Consider the following 20,715-nt stretch of genomic DNA (forward strand, 5'->3'; position numbering starts at 1 on the left):
TGGCATGAATGGAAGTTTATTGTTGGATAGGAAGCCAGTTTTGCTAAGAAACTGACTTCTTTAGTGGCAAAGTCCTATTAGGGAAATGGAAGCTGGTACTGAGAAGAGAATGCTTTCTCAGCAAGTAGGGTCCTACTTTGGACATTCTGCAAAGAATGAGTTCAGAAATTGCCCTTTAAAAAGGAATCTTGAAGCTCAGGTTTCAGGCTGAAAAGAAAGCCAAAGTCCCCAGGCCTAGCTGTTTATCAATATCTGGCCCAGATCTCCAATTGGAATTTCCTGAAAGATCTGGCATCCCAAAAGATCAGTGGGGTGCTTTTTGACCAAGATTTCTAATTGAATAATGGCACTTAACTTGTCTGGGGAGATATGCTTTCTCAAGAAGGTCTGAGATTCCAAGATCAAAAGGGAACACAGTTTCAGAGTGTTAATTTTACAGATCAAAAGGGAACACAGTTTCAGAATGATTACAGAGTATACTTGTGTCACTTAATTTCTCTATTACTGGGATTATAGTGGAGATTCATATAAATTTACCATTCATTACATATGCATGAAGTCTTTATTTTTTTTCTTCTGTATTGTCCATATTTTAGACAGTCTAAAATAGGGTGATGCCAAAGAATGTGAAGAAATAAGTTTATTTCTTATGAAGAGGAGTGTGGATAAGATCTTGTACTATATCACGAGATGGAGTGAGTCATTAGTAGGGAATGAGATGCTTTTGGCTAATCTGGGCTTTGTTTAGAAAGTCAATTTGTGATTTAAAAACAAATTTATGTTAATAAAACTGATCTATTTGAATATATTTGGGCATATTTTGTCAGATGCATCTATCTTTTATTTTTTTTAATATTTAATACAAAACTAGAAATGAGAGTATCTTTTCCATTTCTTGAGTTTCAAGCACTTCTCTTTGTATTCTGGACCAGGCTTGTGATTCAATTGTATAAACAACTCTTAGGAAAGAAATTTCCTCTACTAAGGCAGACCCAACACTTTTAGTAACTTCTAATTGTAGCATGTTAGCTGTGAAGTGATTTGCCTTGTGTCACAGAGTCATTGTAGGTCACTGTTGGTATTAACACTCAGAAATTCTTGACAGGTAGACTAGTCTTCCTGCCTCCTCTTTTTTATGAGCAGGAGTGAATTTCCTAAAACAACATCCTGCTTATCTGGGCATTCTTTAATTGCCTTGCTAGATAGGTCTGTGCTTAAAAGATTAGGAATTGGCATTATCTTCCTTCTGCTTTTTCTAAAATTTCTATAGACCTTTTGTAACCAGAAGCATTCTTCCTGTTCTGAGAGCAACCAAAGCTACAAAATTTCCCCAAGTCCTCAGAGAAAACAATGTGTAGAATAACAAAAAATAGCATAATTAGAGAAAAGTCTTTGTTTTGCTACTGATATTTTTGTGACTTTGGGCAAGGCATTTATAAAATGAAGAAAGGTATTAGACCAGAGGATCTCCCTAATTCCTTTTACTTATCACTGCCAATAATTCTATGTGCACTGTCACTTTCTTGACTGTTCAGTTGATATATTTTTTTTTCTCTTCATTCTCAAATGTCCTTTTTGTTTTAGTAATATTTTGCTTTTGGAGATTTAAACAAAATTGTGCATAATTATATAACCTTATTATAACAAATGGTAATGAAAAGTATAATTAAAGAGTCTAGAAAACCTGGGTTTGTATTATACCAAAATAATAATAGTGAAGCCTTAGGCAAACCAATTAATCTTTTAAATCCTCAGTTTTATCACCTTTAAAATGGAGATAAGCATACCTACCATAACACTCTCATTTTATCATTATGAGGTTTAAATGGTATAACACCTAACATTTGAAGTGCTTGACTAAGCAAACAGCTAGGCAATAGCTATTTTTATTATGCATAGATAAAATTTTAAATAATCATAATTATAAGGCAAAATCTTTAAATTAGAAAATGTTACTAACTACATGGAATTAGGACAATAGATATTTTTATCCACTTGATTTTTCCTCTGTGAATTGTTAGACCTCACTCCTATCTCCCCATGATTCACTTGGGGAGGACATGAAAAGTGACACTGAAAGAGGAAAGAGTTCTGGTTAGTTTCTACATTATGGAGAGGAATGCCAGATGATGCAATTTCAGATCCATTAGAAATGTTGAGAATATTGACAGACATGAATTAAAAACACTTTTCTTCTGTTTCCTGTATATGTGTATATATATATATATATATATATATATATATGTATATATATATATATACTTATATATATATAAGAGGTTTGGAAAATATATGCAAATATTGCCACAAGTTAAATTAACTTAAATAATTACTTCAAAATGTTTTATAATAATCAAGAGTAAACAATTATTAGCATTGCCATTTATAGCTCTAATAGATACAGACTTGTACAGCATAGTTTGATTAAATTGTGAACATGATACTGAGATGAAGGCTTTGGGGCTTTGCTGAGCTCCCAGAATTGCCTCCAACAAATCCAGATACATCTGTTATTTGTGGACTCTGGTATTCCTGGTTAGGTAGGTCTTGCTGACTCTCCCAAATGGAATATATTTTTAGCTTTTCACTTTGGATGTTTAGACATGTGCTTGAAGTGTATGATTAAAAGGAAGATACTAATCTCATTTGGACTGCACACTGAGAGTATAGTGGGAACAATCACAGGTAGAATTACATTCCATCTCATTAAAAGAAAAAAAAAAAAAAAGAAAGAAAAAGAAAGAAGAAAAAGAAAGGGAAAAAAAATCCTGAAAAGCCTTGAGATCTTCCTGCAACTTTGCCTTTCATTGTTACTGCAGTAGTTCAAAAACCAGTTTCTATTCATTTTTAGACAAATGATAGCCATCACTTTTTGTGGTCTTTCTTTCAAACACAAATTGCTACTTAACTCAGTTCATATCAGTGAAAATGACCTGCATTATTTGATCATAGGCATGGATGTTTGTGCTTTTGTACACTTATTTCACAGTACAGTTTTGAAAAAAAATTGTAATATTTGTAATTGTACAATATTGTTAAAATAAATTGTAAACTTGTAATGAAAACTTTACAAGAATTTATATAGATTTGCAGAATTACTTGACCTTTTCCCATATTACTCAGCTCACATTAGTTTGCCATTTGTTTCTCCAGCTCATTTTATAGTTGAGAAAATTGAGGCAAATGGGGTTAAGCAATTTGACCAGCTTCATATAGCTACTAAGTATCTAAAATCAGATTTTAACTCAAGAAGATTAATCTTTCTGACTTTAGGCCCAGCACTCAATTTCTTATTTCTCCTAGCTTATCTTCATCTTTATCTACCCAGATACCTAATTATAGCCTTATGTATAAACTCCCCTGCTCACAGATTCAAACTCAAATAGATGTACAGAACATTTTATGCTTGTTTTCAGTTATTCTTACTATTAACATAAATGCATCAGTCAAACTAAAACCTATTAAAGAATTTAACTTAAAAAGGACAAAGTCTCCCATTGCATGCAGGGCCATCTCCAGTCATCCTGGTCTATATGTTGCCCCTGTGACTCTGTAGGAAAAAGTGAGGTTGGTGACTTTGCACAACTTTCCCTCATTTAAATCCAATTCACTTGCATGTCACAGCTTCACATCTCTGATGTCAAGGTTGTCTTCAAGAATGAAGGGCAAACAACCAATAATGAAAACACATCATAAAAGGAAACTTGTGTATCTTTAGTCAGGATTTGAGAATTCCAGTTTGTCTCTGTGTCTCTCTGGGAGAACCTCTCCCAAATGTGTGTACTCACACATAAATCATAAGTTGACCTTATAAGTAAGATCAATGGGGAAAAAGAATAAATATAGATCCTTCTTTTTTATGATTATGATTGTAGCCATCATTAATCAATAACTACTTATTGACTAAGTCTTAATGAAGAAAAATATCAAATTCAGTATTCTGATATAACTAAAGATACTGAAACCTGGATTGTCTTACAGAGCCACAATTCTTCTCTTGGAATTACAAGTAATGTGGACATACTTCCAAAAACTCAGGGAATAAATATGTCACTATTTTTGCCACTCCTTTGCATAAAAATTATGGATATTAGAATTACATATTAAAAGAATTTTAGAGTACATCTAGTTCTATGTACATGTCAAAATTACAACATGCTGAAAAAAATGGCAATCAGCCTCTCTTTGAAGACCTCAAATCATAAAGAAACCATTATCGTTCTTTATTATTCCTCACATTCCCTTAAGGTACACTCATTCTATTACTAAATAGCTTTAATAATTAGAATATTTTCTTCACATGATACCCAAACCTATCTCCCTATAATTTCTTCCCATTGGCTGTTTTGCTTTTTTAGGTCAAATAATATATGTCTAATCCTCTTTCTAAAAGACAGCCTTTCTAGAACATTGCATTTTTTCTACTTCCCAGACTCCCAGCAAATATCCCTTTTCATCAGGATTAACATTTCCATTCCTTAAATCAACTCTAATTTTGATATGGTTTACAATTACCTCACCATTTTGGTGCTTAAATTGGATGCACTGCAAATTGTTAATACTTTTTCTAAAATGTTGTAAGATCCCAAAATACAATATCCTAAATGACTATCGCACTACCACTTTTATCATGAAGTATACCATATTTATATTAATGTAGTCTAAGATGACATTAGACTATTTTAGCTATGAAATCACACAGCTGATTGATATTGAGATTGCTGTATACATATAAAAGCCCATTTTTTTCCTCATGACTTACTTCTCTCAAACCCTATATCTGTGAGATAATTTTTAGTCCAAGTTTTAAAGACTACATTTAACCTAAGGAAAGTGTCATAATAATGTGTTCAGCCCATCATTCTCATTTATTGAGATCATGTTTGGATTCTAATTCTGCCATCTGGTAGGTTAGCCATCCAACTAATAGTATTTATCCCTTCATCTAATTTACTGATAAAGAATATGGAACAGAATAGGACTAAATATGGTTCTGTAGGACATTCTACTACTAATATCTTTCTTTGTTGATACCAATCACCACAATTAATGTCTGATGATTTAACTAATTTAAAATCCCCCAAACAGTTTTAATCTCCTACTGATATCTCCATATTGCCCTCCATGAAAATGTTTTGAAATTTTGTTATTCCATGTCTGCAGAATTCCTCTAATCTACCTATTATGTTGGTAATTCAGTTTAAAAAAATGATAATTAGACAGTGCTGGGCTTTACTGAATTTCACTCATCTACCAGTTTGTTTACAGTTATTCTTACTATTAACATAAATATGTCAGTCAAACTGAGACCTATTAAAGAACTTACCTCAAAAATTGCAATCATGAACCTCTTACTCATAATACAAAAGGAAATAAAAAACTTTTTTTTTTTTTTTGTGAAGTTGGTGGGTTTTAGAACAGCCTACATTTCTATATATATTCATTTCAAAACTGATGTGATCACTAACACATTAACAGAAAGAGAAATTCAGAACTAAAAGTGTGAATATTAACCATCTTCAAAAGCATATTATAATTTGTCAAAACTGGGAGCCTGATGAAGAGCTATAGATGATCAGATGTTGGATGAAATGATATGACTCTATGAATGTATTGGAAATGACTCTATGAATGTATTGGAAACACTTGAGCTATAATTTTAGGATCTCCTTTCATTTTGGGATTTTGTGTAAGAAATTTTTTTCCAAAAAGTAGCAAGATTAGGAATATCTCTACAATCGAAAAATAAGATTCTTATATTTGGGGAAAAATAACTAGCTGACAAATACGTAGCACAATGAAGCTTGCAAGGCACTTTCCAAATATTATCTTATTTGAATCTCACAAAATCCTGGAATGTGGTATTATTATTACCTCCATTTTAGAGATAGGAAATTGAGACAGACAGAAGTAAAATGACTTGCTCAAGTTACACAACTTAAAAAGTGTCTTAGTCAGATTTGAAGTCAGATACTGAGTCTAGGTCAAGGATTCTATGTACTGTGCCAGCTGAGCTACATGAAGTGAGGTATATTCTGGCATGACTTAAAAAGTAATGAAAATTATTTTCTTACTTTTTAAATGAACTTATTCCACTTCCTCAGTTTCCTCAACTGTAAATGAGCTGGGAAAGGAAATCATCTATTCTCTCCACCAAGAAAACCTAAATAGGGACATAGAGAGCTGGACACAATTGAAATGACTGAACAACAATAGAATACAGGGTACAAAAGAGTAAATGGATCATTCACTGAATCATTGATTCATGATTGAAGAATTTACCATCAATGTGATGGTAATCTGATTTGATTCCATGTTTGTCCTTTTTGAAGGTGTTTGACAACATGGCTAAAAACATAATGCTAAAAAACCATGGGAACAAGTACATATCCTTTTTTCACTCTATTGTTGACTGGAAAAGCTCGAGAGAATTGCCAATTGTCAGGACAAGCATGTCATCATAAAATTGATGAACTTTTCCAGGCAACTGAATTTTAACATAATTTTCCATAAGCCCTCATAACTAACAGTATCAAAAGTCTTGGTCAGATTTAACATAAGATGTGCAGAATTAGAGAAGCTACCCCAAATGTTCACATGGACTATGTCCAACCTGTGTCAGAGCATTCTGAGCTTGTATTGGTTTGATCAGCCACAGCTGGATACACTGTAAATTGACTCTAACATAATGATGTCAGTTTTTTTTTTTTTTTTTTTTTTTTTTTTTTTTGAGAATGAAGGACAACAACCAACCAACCAACCAATTCATGATTGTATTCAGATAAGGACTGCAGAAAGAAGTGTAGGGAAATGATTCTCTGTAAGAAGGCAAAAAGACTCACCTATCAGAGGAGACTTGGTTGAGTCAAAAAGGGGGAGGCCAGTTTAGGTGAATAAATATTGTTTATCCTGGAGAGTAAAAAAGGCTTTCGATAACATAAGAACTGTCTTTAAGTATTTGAAGGATTTTCATCTGGCATACACTTTATCCACACAATGAGAAGACAGGGTTCATTGGAAAAGACCCTGATGTTGGGAAAGATTGAAGGAAAAAAGAGAAGGTGACAGCAAATGATGAGATGGATAGACAGTGTCATTGAAATGCTGGCCTTGGATTTGGGAGTTAGTGGAGGATAGAAGGACATGGCTTGCTAGTCCCTGGGCTCATGAAGAGTTTAAAATAACAAGTGAACCCATCATCTAGTAAAGTGGTCCAGCACTCTGGATATAGAGTAAAAAGTGAGCAAGTTTTGAAACCCACTTTTGAATATTTACTAGTTGTGTTACCAAAGGTAAGGCGTTTAATCTTTAAGGGCCTCTACTTCCTTATTTAAAAATATGATAACATATAATACAAAAGTTTGTTAAATTAAAGTGTTTTGCAAACATGAAAATAGTGTAGGAATGTTAACTATTATTAGTATTAGCTAGCATTTATAGCATTTTTAGGTTTGCAAAGCTTTTTAAGAATTTGTCATTTATCTTTACAAGAGCCCTGTGAGGTAGGTGCTATTATTATCTTCATTTTATAGATGAGGAAATGGAGGCAAACAAATATGAAATGATTTGCCAAGAGTCACATAACTAGTAAATGTCAGAAGGCTTGAAGGAAGGAAGACTCATTTTTTTGAATTCAAATTTGACCTCAAAAATTTACTAGCTATGTGAACCTGATCAATTCACTTACCCCTCTTTGCCTTAGTTCCTCAACTGTAAAGTGAGTTGTAGATTGAAATGGCAAACCATTCTACTACCTTGCCAAGAAAACCCCAAATGGAGTCACAAAACGTCAAACATGACAAGCAACTATACTTGTGGTTAAACTGCTGAATAAATAGAATTATCCAAAAATTGACTGTCATGTGAATTTGGAGGATCCTCCTCTAGAGGCATTTAAGTTCAAATTAAATATAATTGTTAGAGATCTTACAGAGATTTCTGTTCAGATGAAGTGAATTAGAATGCTTTTACCTTTCCTATAGAAAGATGTGAATTTGCAATTCTATGAATCTATGAAGTGTACTTAAAAGTGAAAGATGTTAACATTAACAATCAAAAAAAAGTTATTATATGTTCTCTTTATTGGAATTTATATTGCATTTTCATGACATTCATTTTGTATAGCCTTCTTTCTAAATATATTTCAAATCCTTTCTTGTTTATATTCTTTGTTGCCTCCAAAGTAAACATATTTTGTAAGCAAGAGTTGTCATAATAGTTCTTAATGCACTTGGTGACTTGAAAAGTGTCACTTTTAAAGATATTTCAATAAATTGCTTTTAGAAAAGAAAAAAGGGGCCATATGACTCTCTTATTTAACAAAAAATAAAGTTCCTTAGAGTGACTTTTTTTTAGAAGTACTAATAAAATATTTAAAGTGTTAAATTAAAACATCATATAGAATCTGTGTTACCTGCAATAATTGGAGTGTTCTATTTTTTTTTTTTTTTTTTTTTGTAGTGATAACTGATCAGTCAGGTAATTCATTTTGGCAAAGTACAATAATATCTTCAATTACTTGATGCCTCCTAACTTAATGTAATAAATGTGTCCTTTTTTTGTATGTTTGTTTGTTTGTTTCTTTTGTTTTCTTTAGCATATGAGTTACAAAATTGCCCTGATCCGCCACCATTTCAAAATGGGTATATGGTCAACTCGGATTACAGTGTGGGACAGTCCATATCATTTGAATGCTACCCTGGATATGTTCTAATAGGTCATCCTGTCCTTACTTGTCAGCATGGGATCAACAGAAACTGGAATTATCCCTTTCCACGATGTGATGGTATGTTAATAAATTTGTCATAGTAGTTCTTTTTCTTTCTTTTGATGCTGTTGTGGACTCTTTTCATGTTTTTAAAAAAGTTTCCTAGATACTCGCCATTGTATATATTAATATTCATGCATTATTATTTACTGTGCAAATAATTATTTGTGCAAATTTATTCTGCAAAATAATTAGAATTTATCGTACTATTCTGCTAGGCTTTGTAGGGAAATATGAAAGTAAAAAAGATATAGTTCCTCCTTCTAAGGAACTTAAAATAAAGCAAGACTATACATATCTGTACTAGATGGTAGGGTATTGGTACCTTCTTTTAATAGAGATTTATTATAAGGCTCAGAGAAGAGAGATCAAGATCTAGTTTGGGAGATAGAGGCTGTGGAAGAATAAAGTCAACTAGTGTAGGAGGAGAAAGTTTGAGTCTTTGGAAATATTTCAAGAGACAAAATTGTAAAGAAGGAAGACACTTCCAGGTTAATGGGTAAGTGTAAAAGGTGAGTATTTCAGTTAGAGGAATTAGCAAGAATAATGATGTAGAGGCAAGCAAGTAAGGATTTTCTGCAATTATAGTTCAATTTAGTTGAAATAGAAGTTTCATTGAGAGGAATAGAGATAGACAAGTGTGCAAAAGTAGTATTTTAGAACCTAAACAATAAAGTCCTTGAATACTTACATTCCATGTGTTCAAGGGGAAACTGATCACTTAAAACTTTTAGTTATAGTAAATTATCACACTTAATTATAAATTTCATCTTGACTTGGGAACTGCAAATATGGGATATTACATATCCTTTCAGACTTAGAAAATCTGTTGGCTAATTAAAAAAAAAAATTCTCCTCTCATTTTTATTAATTGATACAAGGCATTTCCTCTTGGGTAGAGAAGTGAGAAGAGATACATTTGAAAATAAATGTCATATAAAGAAAAGAAATATATATATATATATATGTATATATATATATATATACATGTAAATATATATACATATATATATTTACATATGTATAAATTAAAAATAAATAAGTTTAATAAAGAAGATAAAAGGATTACAATGTAAAGTCTAAAAAAAAAATTCCTTTCAATGAAGTACCTAGCACATAAAGATAGGAAAAGCAACTTGTCTTTGTGATTTTATTGGTATAAGTAACTCTCAAGGTAGGACCTATGAATATGGGTCAGTACCATTTTTATGAAGCTTTAAGTGTCTTAGAGAATCCTCCAGAGTGGAAGTTCTCAGAATGTGGTCTGTGCATCCTTGGGGTGGAGGTGTATTCAAGATCTTTTCAGGGAATCTTTTGATATTCATAATAGATCAAAGGTCTAAAGTATTTTCATAGTAATATTATTCACTTATTAAATATTTCTCTCATTTTCAACTATATATTTGCATGAGGATAGATTTTTTTTCTTTTCATATATTTCAATCAAAACAACATATCACAACAGATTAAATGCCGAAGAAAACATGAGAATCAAGAGCTTTCTTTCAAGGGGACATTAAAGAGATTTGCAAAAAATATGTAAAACTATGCTAGTCTTATCAGTATGTTTTTTTTTTTATTTTGAACAATAATGATTTTCATTAAAATGTAGATTATATTAATGTATTGGGCTTATTACTATTATTTAAAATTAATTAATAAGTGAATATTTTAATATTAATTTTACTCTTTTAATAGAGAAAATATTGATAGGTATAACTCAAATAAACAAAAGATATTTGAAGTCCTCAGTAATTCTTAAGTGTATAAAGAAGCCTTGAAACCAAAATGTTTGAGAACCACTGGTATAGGTCATTGAAAGGAATGACTTGGCAGTATTATATAGTCAGTATGTATCAAACATAAATTTAAATCAAATTTGTTCAACTTTTAGGCTCTCTTTCAATCTACTACTGTTTACTTAAATGAATTATGCAAGATATAAATGAATCACAGAAAATATAATAAAACTGACATTTAAATACTGATCAATACTGTTTCTTTTTATGGAAAAAAATAAATGTAATTATTAACTTTGCCAGTTTTTGAATTGCTAAATACTTATAGGCTAGTGGAGCAAAAGCAAAGGAATCTAGCTTTGTTTGAATTTGTGTTGAAGGTTGAAAATGCAAACAGTAGACATTGTTTTTCAACATTGCTCTACTTTTTCATTACTAGACTTAAAAAATTATTCTAAATTAAATAATCTCCTAATCTTGAGTCTATCACATGCTTAATAATTTGTAAATAGAACATTTTATAAAATTGATATTTAGAAGAAATAAGCTCAGCAGTAGTATACATTAATTCAGACATAACTGGTTCTTTTTCCCATTAGAAACAAAGTTTTTCTCTGAAAATTTCCAATTATTGTTTCCCATTTAAAAGTTTGTGTTATTCTAAATTGAAATCAACCAGCAAATTGGTTTGAACTTTTCAAGCTAATAAATCTACTTTTCCCATTCAATTTTAGTTTGAATTCCTTGGATTCTATCTTTTAAGTTATAATGTCTTAGAGTGTTGTGTCCTGCTTTCTAGAGCCCCCAAATTGGGAGGACAAAATATACTGTTGCTTTCTAGAGCCTCATGCTGGAGTGATTAAGATATACCTTCCTAGTGGAGAAGTGATGAGGCAGGATTTCTAAGGATGGTGGAAAAATGGAATGTTTATTTCAAGGATTTTCCCCTTTATATAATGTAATTAAAAACAACACTGCTCACCTGGGATCACATAAACAACTTTCTATTGTACATAGTTTGCCACCTGATATCACTCTTCTACCTGGTATCACTCTGCTTCAATCTCAATACAGGTTGTCACCACCCCCCTGACTTCTCAGGAAGGCCTAGACCCTTATGGGAACATGTGAGCCAAACCAGATATTGTTAGCCAGTTCCCTCTGGGCTGACAGGTCTTATACCTTACCCAGAGTTTCCCCACTGACTGTGACCCTCTACATTAAAGAGAGATTTGTCAATACCTTTTTAACACTAAAGAAAACACAAATCCAATAATGAGATCATATAGATCATCACTAATTCAGCAATGAATAAATTTCTTATCAAAATGAAGTGCTTAAGAATCTAGAATTTGGGCTCAGAACTATTCTATTAATATGACAAAAATAACTTGTGATTTGAATTTTCTATAAAGATAATATCAAAAGAGATAGTGTATCATAAAGAATAAAGAGCTACAACTGGAGATGGTTAGAAGAGATTTCCAATATTCCTCCTCACTTGTATTGACTATGTGATCCTGAGAAAGTCACCTAACTTCTCAGTGATTCAGAAAACTCTTTAAGGCAATAAATTTCACAGGAGGTACTTATCTGTATTTGGGGGAGGGAGATGGCTAGGAAAGCTTTTTTCTGAGATTCCCTACACAGTGAAGTTACAGGCCCAGATAACTTCTTTCTCTTATTTACCAACCTAAACCACTCCACCCCCAAGCCAGATGGTCTACTGGATAAAAGTCTATGTTTAGAATCAAGAAGATCAGAGTTCATATTTGACTCAGACACTTGCTAATGCTGTGCCTCTGGGTAAATTACTTATGGCAGACCATTCTGGTATCTTTGCCAAGAAAACCACACAGATAGTATGGGACACAGACTCACTGAAAATCAGAGGTAACTACAATAAAAACTATCTTTCCCTCCAAGACAATTTGAATATAGTAGAATTACTTTCAGTGTCAATTGTTGTCAGATAACTTATGGAGAGGGCTCAGACTTTATTCTCATTTTGTTGTTGTTGTTATTATCTAACAATGCACTTATTTTTTCAATTATACATGTTTTTTGATTGAATCCGTTCACTTATGTTTGCACTCTACTTTTCATGTAATCAATTATTCATTTTATTTTTTATGAATAAGAACTATAAGATATTTTTTTTATGATTGGTTCTCTCTTTAAAACTACAAATCTTATTTTATTTGAAGAAAAAATGAAATCTATATATGGTTCATCATACTAAGGATTAATTTTATTCAATATATCATAATATTTTGCTGAGTAGAATTTATTATTCATTAAAATTCTCTCCTACTTATATATCTAATCTACAAACTCAAAGAATCATCCTCAAGAAAGAGGCATTTTGTTTGTAAAATTTAATATCTCTTTAGGGGCAAAACAGGTAATGTAGGCAGTGTGACAGTGTGAGAAACTTGTGGTCAGCAAAACATGTGTTTTATCTACATAGTAAGTATATAATTCTGGGAAAGTCATTTAGATACTCCAAAATTCTGTTTTCTCATTTATAAATTGAGGATGTAATAGTAACTAACACAGAGGAATATTATGTGAATCAAATAAGATTTCATCTCTCTTTCTCTTTCTCTCCCTCTCCCTCTTTCTTTTTCTCTCTTAGCCATAAAGAGCTATCTAAAACCTATCATAATTATTGTTAATAATATTTAAAATGACTAAAATTTTCAGTTAATACTTAGGATGACACATTTAGTGTCATAAGATTTGGGAAAGATTGTTGACAGTAGTGGTATAAGATATATAAGAAAAGGAATATTAGTTTCATCTGCAATTTATAGGATGTTTTAAGTTTTATAAAACATTTGATATATCTTAAGTCATTTGCTTTACACCAAGAAGTCTCTAAAATAAGTATTACTAATGCTACTACTTTCATATTACAGAAAACTAAAGCTCATTTAACAGAACCATTTACTTTATGAAGACTCACGAAGTTACTAAAGTTATAAGACAAGATTTGAACCACTCATGGTCTTCATGACTTCAGAGCCTTGTAGCACTTTATCCATTACAATATCTGGGTATCAAAAAGATCAAGTGACTTTTCTATCTTAACCGGATAGGATATATAAAAGTTGAAACATCAAATCAAGTCAATATTCTTTACACTATGTCGTGCCTTTTTCTTTATTACCAATAATAATTGGTTAATAAAGAAAGAAGCAATGCATTTGACATTCCCTACCTAGTTTTCTAGATTCTGTCTCCTTTTCATCTAAAAGGTTCTTTAAAATATATTATTTACAGATTTATTTTTTTTATATAGAGCAAATACATTGAGAAATCTTAGAGCTACTAAAATAGAGAAAATAAAATTCCAATGCAATAGATTTATGAGCATCAAATGAAGAAAAGAAGTCCTTAGAAAACTCCTTTTGAATTTTCTCCAATAATTTTCAAGAATCCTAATTTTCTATCCACTCAAATATTGCCTATCAATAAGCCTTTCTTAAGTAATTACTGTGATGCAGTCATAGAGGATCTGAAAATATAAAGTATTTCCTACCTTCAAAGAGTTTACATTCTATTGTTAAAGACAACATGTATGTATTCAAGTATATGGAAAATAAAAGTTAATTTAATAAGTCTTCTTATGGAGTTTTCTCTTGAGCTGAACTTCAGAGGAATCTAGATATTCTAAGAGGAAAAGTTAAGCAGGAAGAGCAGATATTGACTAATACCAAATAAGAGCACTAAAAACGAATATTTTTTATAAATATCACTTAGGATTCCAGTTATTTTCCTCAAATAAAGGATGAAAAAGTGTTAGCTTAAATAATTCCATGTGGTTTGAAAATAGAATGATCCATTATTATGTAAAACTTAAAATATTTGTTTAAAAATGTAAATATGTTAATTCATTAGAGAATTCTTTTCTTGTTCATTTACCTTATGCTGCATTTGATTACAAGTAATAGATCTAATATCCACATTTGAAATATAAATAACAAAATTTTATTAACCAATAAAAGTCTTCCACAATCAAAATACTTGCATAGTTATTTTTTTTTGGTTTTGTTTTGTTTTATAATTTGTCCCAGGGAATTTATATTGAGAAGTAATTGTGAGAACCTATCTTTGAATATTCAATAATAGAACTGGCAACTTGCAATACTGAGTGTGAACAAATGTATGCTGCTTACTTAGAAAACAAAACAATCATCAAATCATCCAATATTCATTTGTGGAGGTTGTTTGCTTTTTTTCTCAAATGGCAGGAACTTATATTTATTTAGGACCTTATAGTTTACAAAATACTTCATGTAAGTTTCTTATCTGAAGTCTCATGATTGGCAAAGAAGGCATTAGTCCACCTAGCTTATATGTAGGGAAACTGAGACTCAGGATGTTGAATTATGTTCCAGGACTAAGTTTTTGCTAGTATAAGGAAGTATCAAGATTCACCAACTCTTCTTTTTAATAGCTTTTAATTTACAAGATATATGCATGGGTAATTTTTCAGCATGGACAGTTGCAAACCTTTTGTTCCAACTTTTCCCCTCCTTCCCCTCACCTGCTCCCCCAGATGGCAGGTTGACTAATACATGTTAGATATGTTAAAGAATAAGTTAAATAAAATATATGTATACCTGTCCATATAGTTATTTTGCTATACAAAAAGAATTTGACTTTGAAATAATGTACAATTAGCCTGTGAAGGAAATCAAAAATGCAGGCAGACAAAAATAGAGGCATTGGAAATGCTGTGTAGTCATAGTCATCTTCCAGAGTTCTTTTACTGGGTGTAGCTGATTCAATTCATTACTGCTCTGTTGGAACTGATTTGGTTCATCTCATTGTTGAAGAGGGCCAAGTCCATCAGAATTAATCATCTTATAGCATTGTTGTTGAAGTGTATAATCTCCTGGTCCTGCTCATTTCACTCAGCATCAGTTCATGTAAGTCACTCCAGGCCTCTCTGAAATCATCCTGCTGGTCATTTCTTACAGAACAATAATATTCCATAATATTCATATACCACAATTTATTCAGCCATTCTCCCATTGATGGGCATCCACTCAGTTTCCAGTTTCTGGCTACTACAAAGAGGGTTGCCACAAACATTCTTGCACATACAGATCCCTTTCCCTTCTTCAAAATCTCTTTGGGATATAAATCCAGTAGTAACACTGCTGGATCAAAGGGTATGCACAGTTTGATAATTTTTTGAGCATAGTTCCAAATCACTCTCCAAAATGTCTGGATGTATTCACAATTCCACCAAGGATTCACCAATTCTTATAATTGGAAAGTATCTCAGAGGCTGTTTGGATTATAAAAACTTAACTGTTTGATTAAAATAGTGGAAAGCCACAAATTTTCCTTATATAACTTTCAGTATTTTACTTGGGCAGTAAGTCAGGAACTCTGGGAACTCCACTGCTGTCCTCTGGCAAAAGCTACTGGTAGAACTTTGTATTTACCTCCATTCCTAGGTCATACAGTTCCTTTCTTCAAAGTTGTCATCTCTTAAACTAAGAGGGTCATTTGCCATCTCTCTACTGACACAACATTTGGGGTCCAGAATCTGCTCTCATTATCTTTGCCCGTGAATTTATTTGAAGCTTTTTCTTTGCATTTTTTCTTGAAGATAAGATCAAAGTTAAATCTCTCTCTTCTCCTTTATAGCATGACCCTAGTAAATTAATCTCCCAAATGGATGGATTTGGTCATCAAGTATGACTTTTCATGCTAATGAAAGAGACATAATCCAAGCCCTTAAGTAGCTTCCTCATTTTCAATTGTCTCACTGTACAATTATGTCTCAAGCTGAATCATGCTTCTCAACCTGACTTCCAACTTTACCATGCAATTGAGAATTGAAATACTTATTAAAGTTCAAGTTCTAGTGATTCCATTTTAACTCTTAAATATATAAATTCATGTTTATCTTTTAAAATATTTCCCAATCTCAGGTTTATTTCATGTTCTTCTTCACTAACTCAATTTAAAAACAAACAAACAAACAAACAAAAAAAACAAAACAATTCCAACCAACAAAAAATCCTAGTTTATTCCCCAAATGGTATTTCCAAATCTTCATCTGACCCTAAACTATTGACTTTTCACTGCTGATTATACTTTACCTTACATAATCCAATTCTTCATTTGAATTTTCACCTCCAATTTCTTAACCTTTTAATTCTCTCAAGCCATTTCTCTTGCACTATTCACTTTCTCCTCTTTTCCCCATCTTGAAGTATTGGCGAAGCAATTCAACTATACTGCCCTCCTTCCTTGAATACATTTCTCCCTGATCATTTTGATGATCATACCCTGCCATGCCTCAGCCTTGGATGTCTGCCACAATTCACTACCACCTCTCCCACATATGTGGGGCTGGATAAAGCAATGAATGAGGAGAAAATCACTTAACAGTTTTGCCTATTTTGTTGTTGTTTAGTCATTTCAGTAACTTCTTCATGACCTCATTTGGTATTTTCTTGGCAAACATATTGGGGTTGTATATGTTTACTTCTTCAGCCCATTTTATAGATGAGGAAACTGAGGCAAACAGCATTGAATGACTTGTCTGGAATAAAAAATAGCCAGATTTAAACTCAGAAAGAAAAGTCAACACTATCCATTGTGTCATCTAATTTTCCTAGTTCTACCTAGTTCTACCACATACAATCTTATGTTAGCCTTTTCTGCTACTAGGTATATATTTGTCTTATCCCACTTTCCACAGCAACTATACTAAACCTTTCCATCCCTCCTTATGCCTACAATTATACCACATAACTTCTCAGTTAAGAACCTTGCTTCATATTTTACAGAAATAATTGAAGCAATTTGCCAAGATTTCCCTCAGATCCCTTATTCCCCATATTGGATCACTCTTATGTCTTCTGCATTATCTCTTCCTTCACCACTGTCTCACATGAGTTGGCCTTCCTCCATACCAAAGCTATCTGCTCAAATGATCCTGTTCCACCCCATCTCCTCTTACAAAGTATTCACTCTCATCTCCAATTTTTCACTTAATTATAATAATTTGTTGTCTCATTCTCCATTCTCTACAAACAGGATCCTGTCTCCTCTATCCAAAGAAGGGAAAACCCTTCCCTTAATCCTTTCATCTCTATTAATTATCACTCTATATTTTTTCTGCCTTCTGGGACTAAATTTGTTAAGATCTTCTATAAGAGTAACTTCTACTTTCTTCTTACTCTCTGTTTAGTTTAATTTTGCCTTATCATTCCACTGAAACTTGTCTCTCCATTGCCATCAATGATCTCTTATCAAATTCAATGGCTTTTTCTTAATCCTCATTCTCCTCAAAATTTCTGTGGCTTTGATATTGTTGATCATTTCATTCCTCCTTGATAATTTTGAGGTTTTGGGGACACAAATCTCTACTGGTTTTCTTCCTTTCTACTCTTCAGTTTATTTTACTGGATCCTCAGCCAGATCATTCCCTTCTATTGTTATTGTCCTGCCCTCTTCTTTTTTCCCCTCCGTACTAGTACTAGTTCATTTGAAAATTTCATTAGCTCCCATTGATTTAATTTCCATTTCTCTGCTGATAGTTCTGAAATGTACCACCCCAATCTCAGCTAATCTTCAGTATCACATCTCCAACTATCTTTTGGATACCTAAAAAAGGGTTGTCCAGAAGACATCTTAAACTCAAGTGTTTGAAACAGATCTCATTATTTTTCTCCTCCTAAACTACTTTTTGCAAAAGGAGTAAAAAAAAAAAAAAAAAAAAAAAAAAAAGTATGTGATTATTATATGACAGTATGGGCATATTGTTAAAAGAGAACTGTCCTGGACATAAGATGTAGTTTCAGTTCCAAATCTGACACATATTATACTTTTTGTGTGAACTTGGGAAAGTCACTGAAATATGTATTCCCTTAAGTGTTTCCAAATTAGTTGGACGTTGCTAATGTGTTTTGAAAGAGAATTTTCTAATGAGGAGCTACTAGGTAAAATCAGGTATTTTAGAATGCAAGAATCAATGAATACTCAATAACACTTTATAGTTGTAGTATTATTTACTCAATTAGGAAGTACTAAAAGACAGTGATGGAGTCAAGATAAAAACTGGTCAAAGTTCCCAGGTTTTAATCCTAACTCTACCACCAAATAATTTGATGTTGGGCTAGTCATTCTTTGTTTAAATTTTTCCATCTCTAAAATGAATACTATTATCATAGTAGTATCACTGTACTTATAATTAACTATTTAATAATTTAATTAAATATTAATAATAAATATTATGCATTAGCGAATGGAGGAATCAAACTATATATATATATATATATATATATATATATATATATATATATATATATATATATATATATATATATATATATGTATATGTGAAAATAGTCACAGAAACTAATAGATAATATTTTATGTGTAATTCCTTCACTGAGGGATAGGTGATTTTTTGCGTGTTATAATCACATTTTCCAATGTGTGAAGTGAAATCAGCAATAAGATACAGCTTTATTTATTTTTTTTTCAAGTGACTCCAACCTGCTGCTGAAGGTTTTTATATCTCCAGGAGACTTGATGGAAAAAAGTACCTGTTTAACTTTGATTTAGGATCTTAATTATCCTTCTTATCCCTTGGAGATAAATCTGTGAAATTTACCATGGCTAAAGGAGGGATAGTGGTAAAACCTAAGTTATTTGAGATTTTATTTTTTTGGAGAGAATTGTAGGAACCCAGGATGAATGATGTAGGCCTGATATCTCCTGTCCATATCAATGTTCATGGAATTAAGACTGAACGGCTGTTCTCTACACCGCAAATATCTTTTTCCTTATGTGGTCATTAAATTTAGATATAAGGGAGACCATCTAGTTAAATTTAATTCAATAAACATGTAATGCTTATGACAGTTACTAAAATAATCATGAAGAATACTAAGTAACAAAATATATATTAGAAAAAACAATTCCAGCCTGGCATATGTTTTTTGATTAATCCATTGATTGGTAATAGAAGCTTAGTAATTGTTAGTTTTGATTTAATTTTAAATCAGTTGCTTATTTTCTAAGAGTTTTCATCAAAAGAAGTTCTCTTAGAATTTATGATAGTTATATATTGGTATCTTGGCTTGGTATAATAATACATTTTTTGTCACACTTTCACTAGTAAAGCCAAATAATTAATATACCAACTATAATTATGGACTCATTAAGTGTAATAAAGAGAGGGGGAAAGATTATTACTGTGTTTAGTGTGAAAAATTTAAACAAAATTGAGAATATTAAATTTTCTGGCAGAATTTTGGATACTTTTATTCATTGATTTATAGCTACTATACTTTGCTCCCCTGAAGGAGTGGAGTAATAGTTCATTCAAAATTTCACTTTGAGTCAAGGAAAATGTTTTTCTTCATATTTAACATTTACTATGCAGCACTGTGCATAGAGGCAGATAATTGGCACAAGAAATTGAATAAATGCTGGATCTAGAGTAAGGACACTTCTTATGTTCAAATCCTCATCTTTCTCTGTTCAAATTGGCCTTAGAAACTTACTAGCTATGTGAGCAAGTCACTTAACCCTGTTTGCCTCAGTTTCTTTATTTGAAAAAATGAACTGGAGAAGGAAAAGGTAAACTGCTGTTGTATTTTTACCAAGAAAATATCAGGCTGGATCACAAAAAGTCAGAACTGAAACAACTATAAAAACAAATTCTGCAGCCTTGGGCAAAAAAATCGCAAACTCCTTGACCCTCAATTTTATCATATGGAAATTGGTGATAATAATTCCTGTGGTACCTATCAAACAGTGCTATTGCAAAGGTAAGAGGAGATAAGTATATGAACCAGTTACCAAATCTTAGAAAACTTTCATTTGAGATGGTGCTTTAAGTGGGGAGTGAAGGAAGGAAGGAAGGAATGGAGGGAAGGAAAGAGGGGAAAGAAGAAAAGAAGAAATTAAGAAGAAAGGAAGACAGAAGAAGGAGGAAGCTACACTGCCCAATTAGAGTCCATAGTCAAGCAAAAACCTGAATTCTTTCGCAGACTGGATCACAAATTAAGGAATAATTATTTTTGGTAGTTACATGATAAAATGGTTACAGTTCTGGGCTTCTAGTCAGGAAGTCTTAAATTTCAATTTAGTCTCAATTTAGAATCTTTACTAGCTGTGTGATCCTAGGGGATCCCTAGGGGAGATTAATCACTTCATCATTATCTA

The 20,715-nt window shown here is 31.9% G+C and overlaps 1 protein-coding gene across 1 annotated transcript in view; it reads left to right on the forward strand.

The window, feature by feature from the left end:
- CSMD1 (CUB and Sushi multiple domains 1) overlaps positions 1-20,715 on the forward strand; it is a 2,669,009-nt gene that overhangs the window by 2,366,333 nt on the left and 281,961 nt on the right. Inside the window, 1 exon segment of the mRNA XM_074287957.1 lies at positions 8,597-8,785. Coding sequence (XP_074144058.1) covers positions 8,597-8,785 — 189 coding nt within the window.

Source organism: Sminthopsis crassicaudata, chromosome 2, assembly GCF_048593235.1.
Source record: "Sminthopsis crassicaudata isolate SCR6 chromosome 2, ASM4859323v1, whole genome shotgun sequence".
Taxonomy (NCBI): Eukaryota; Metazoa; Chordata; class Mammalia; order Dasyuromorphia; family Dasyuridae; genus Sminthopsis; species Sminthopsis crassicaudata.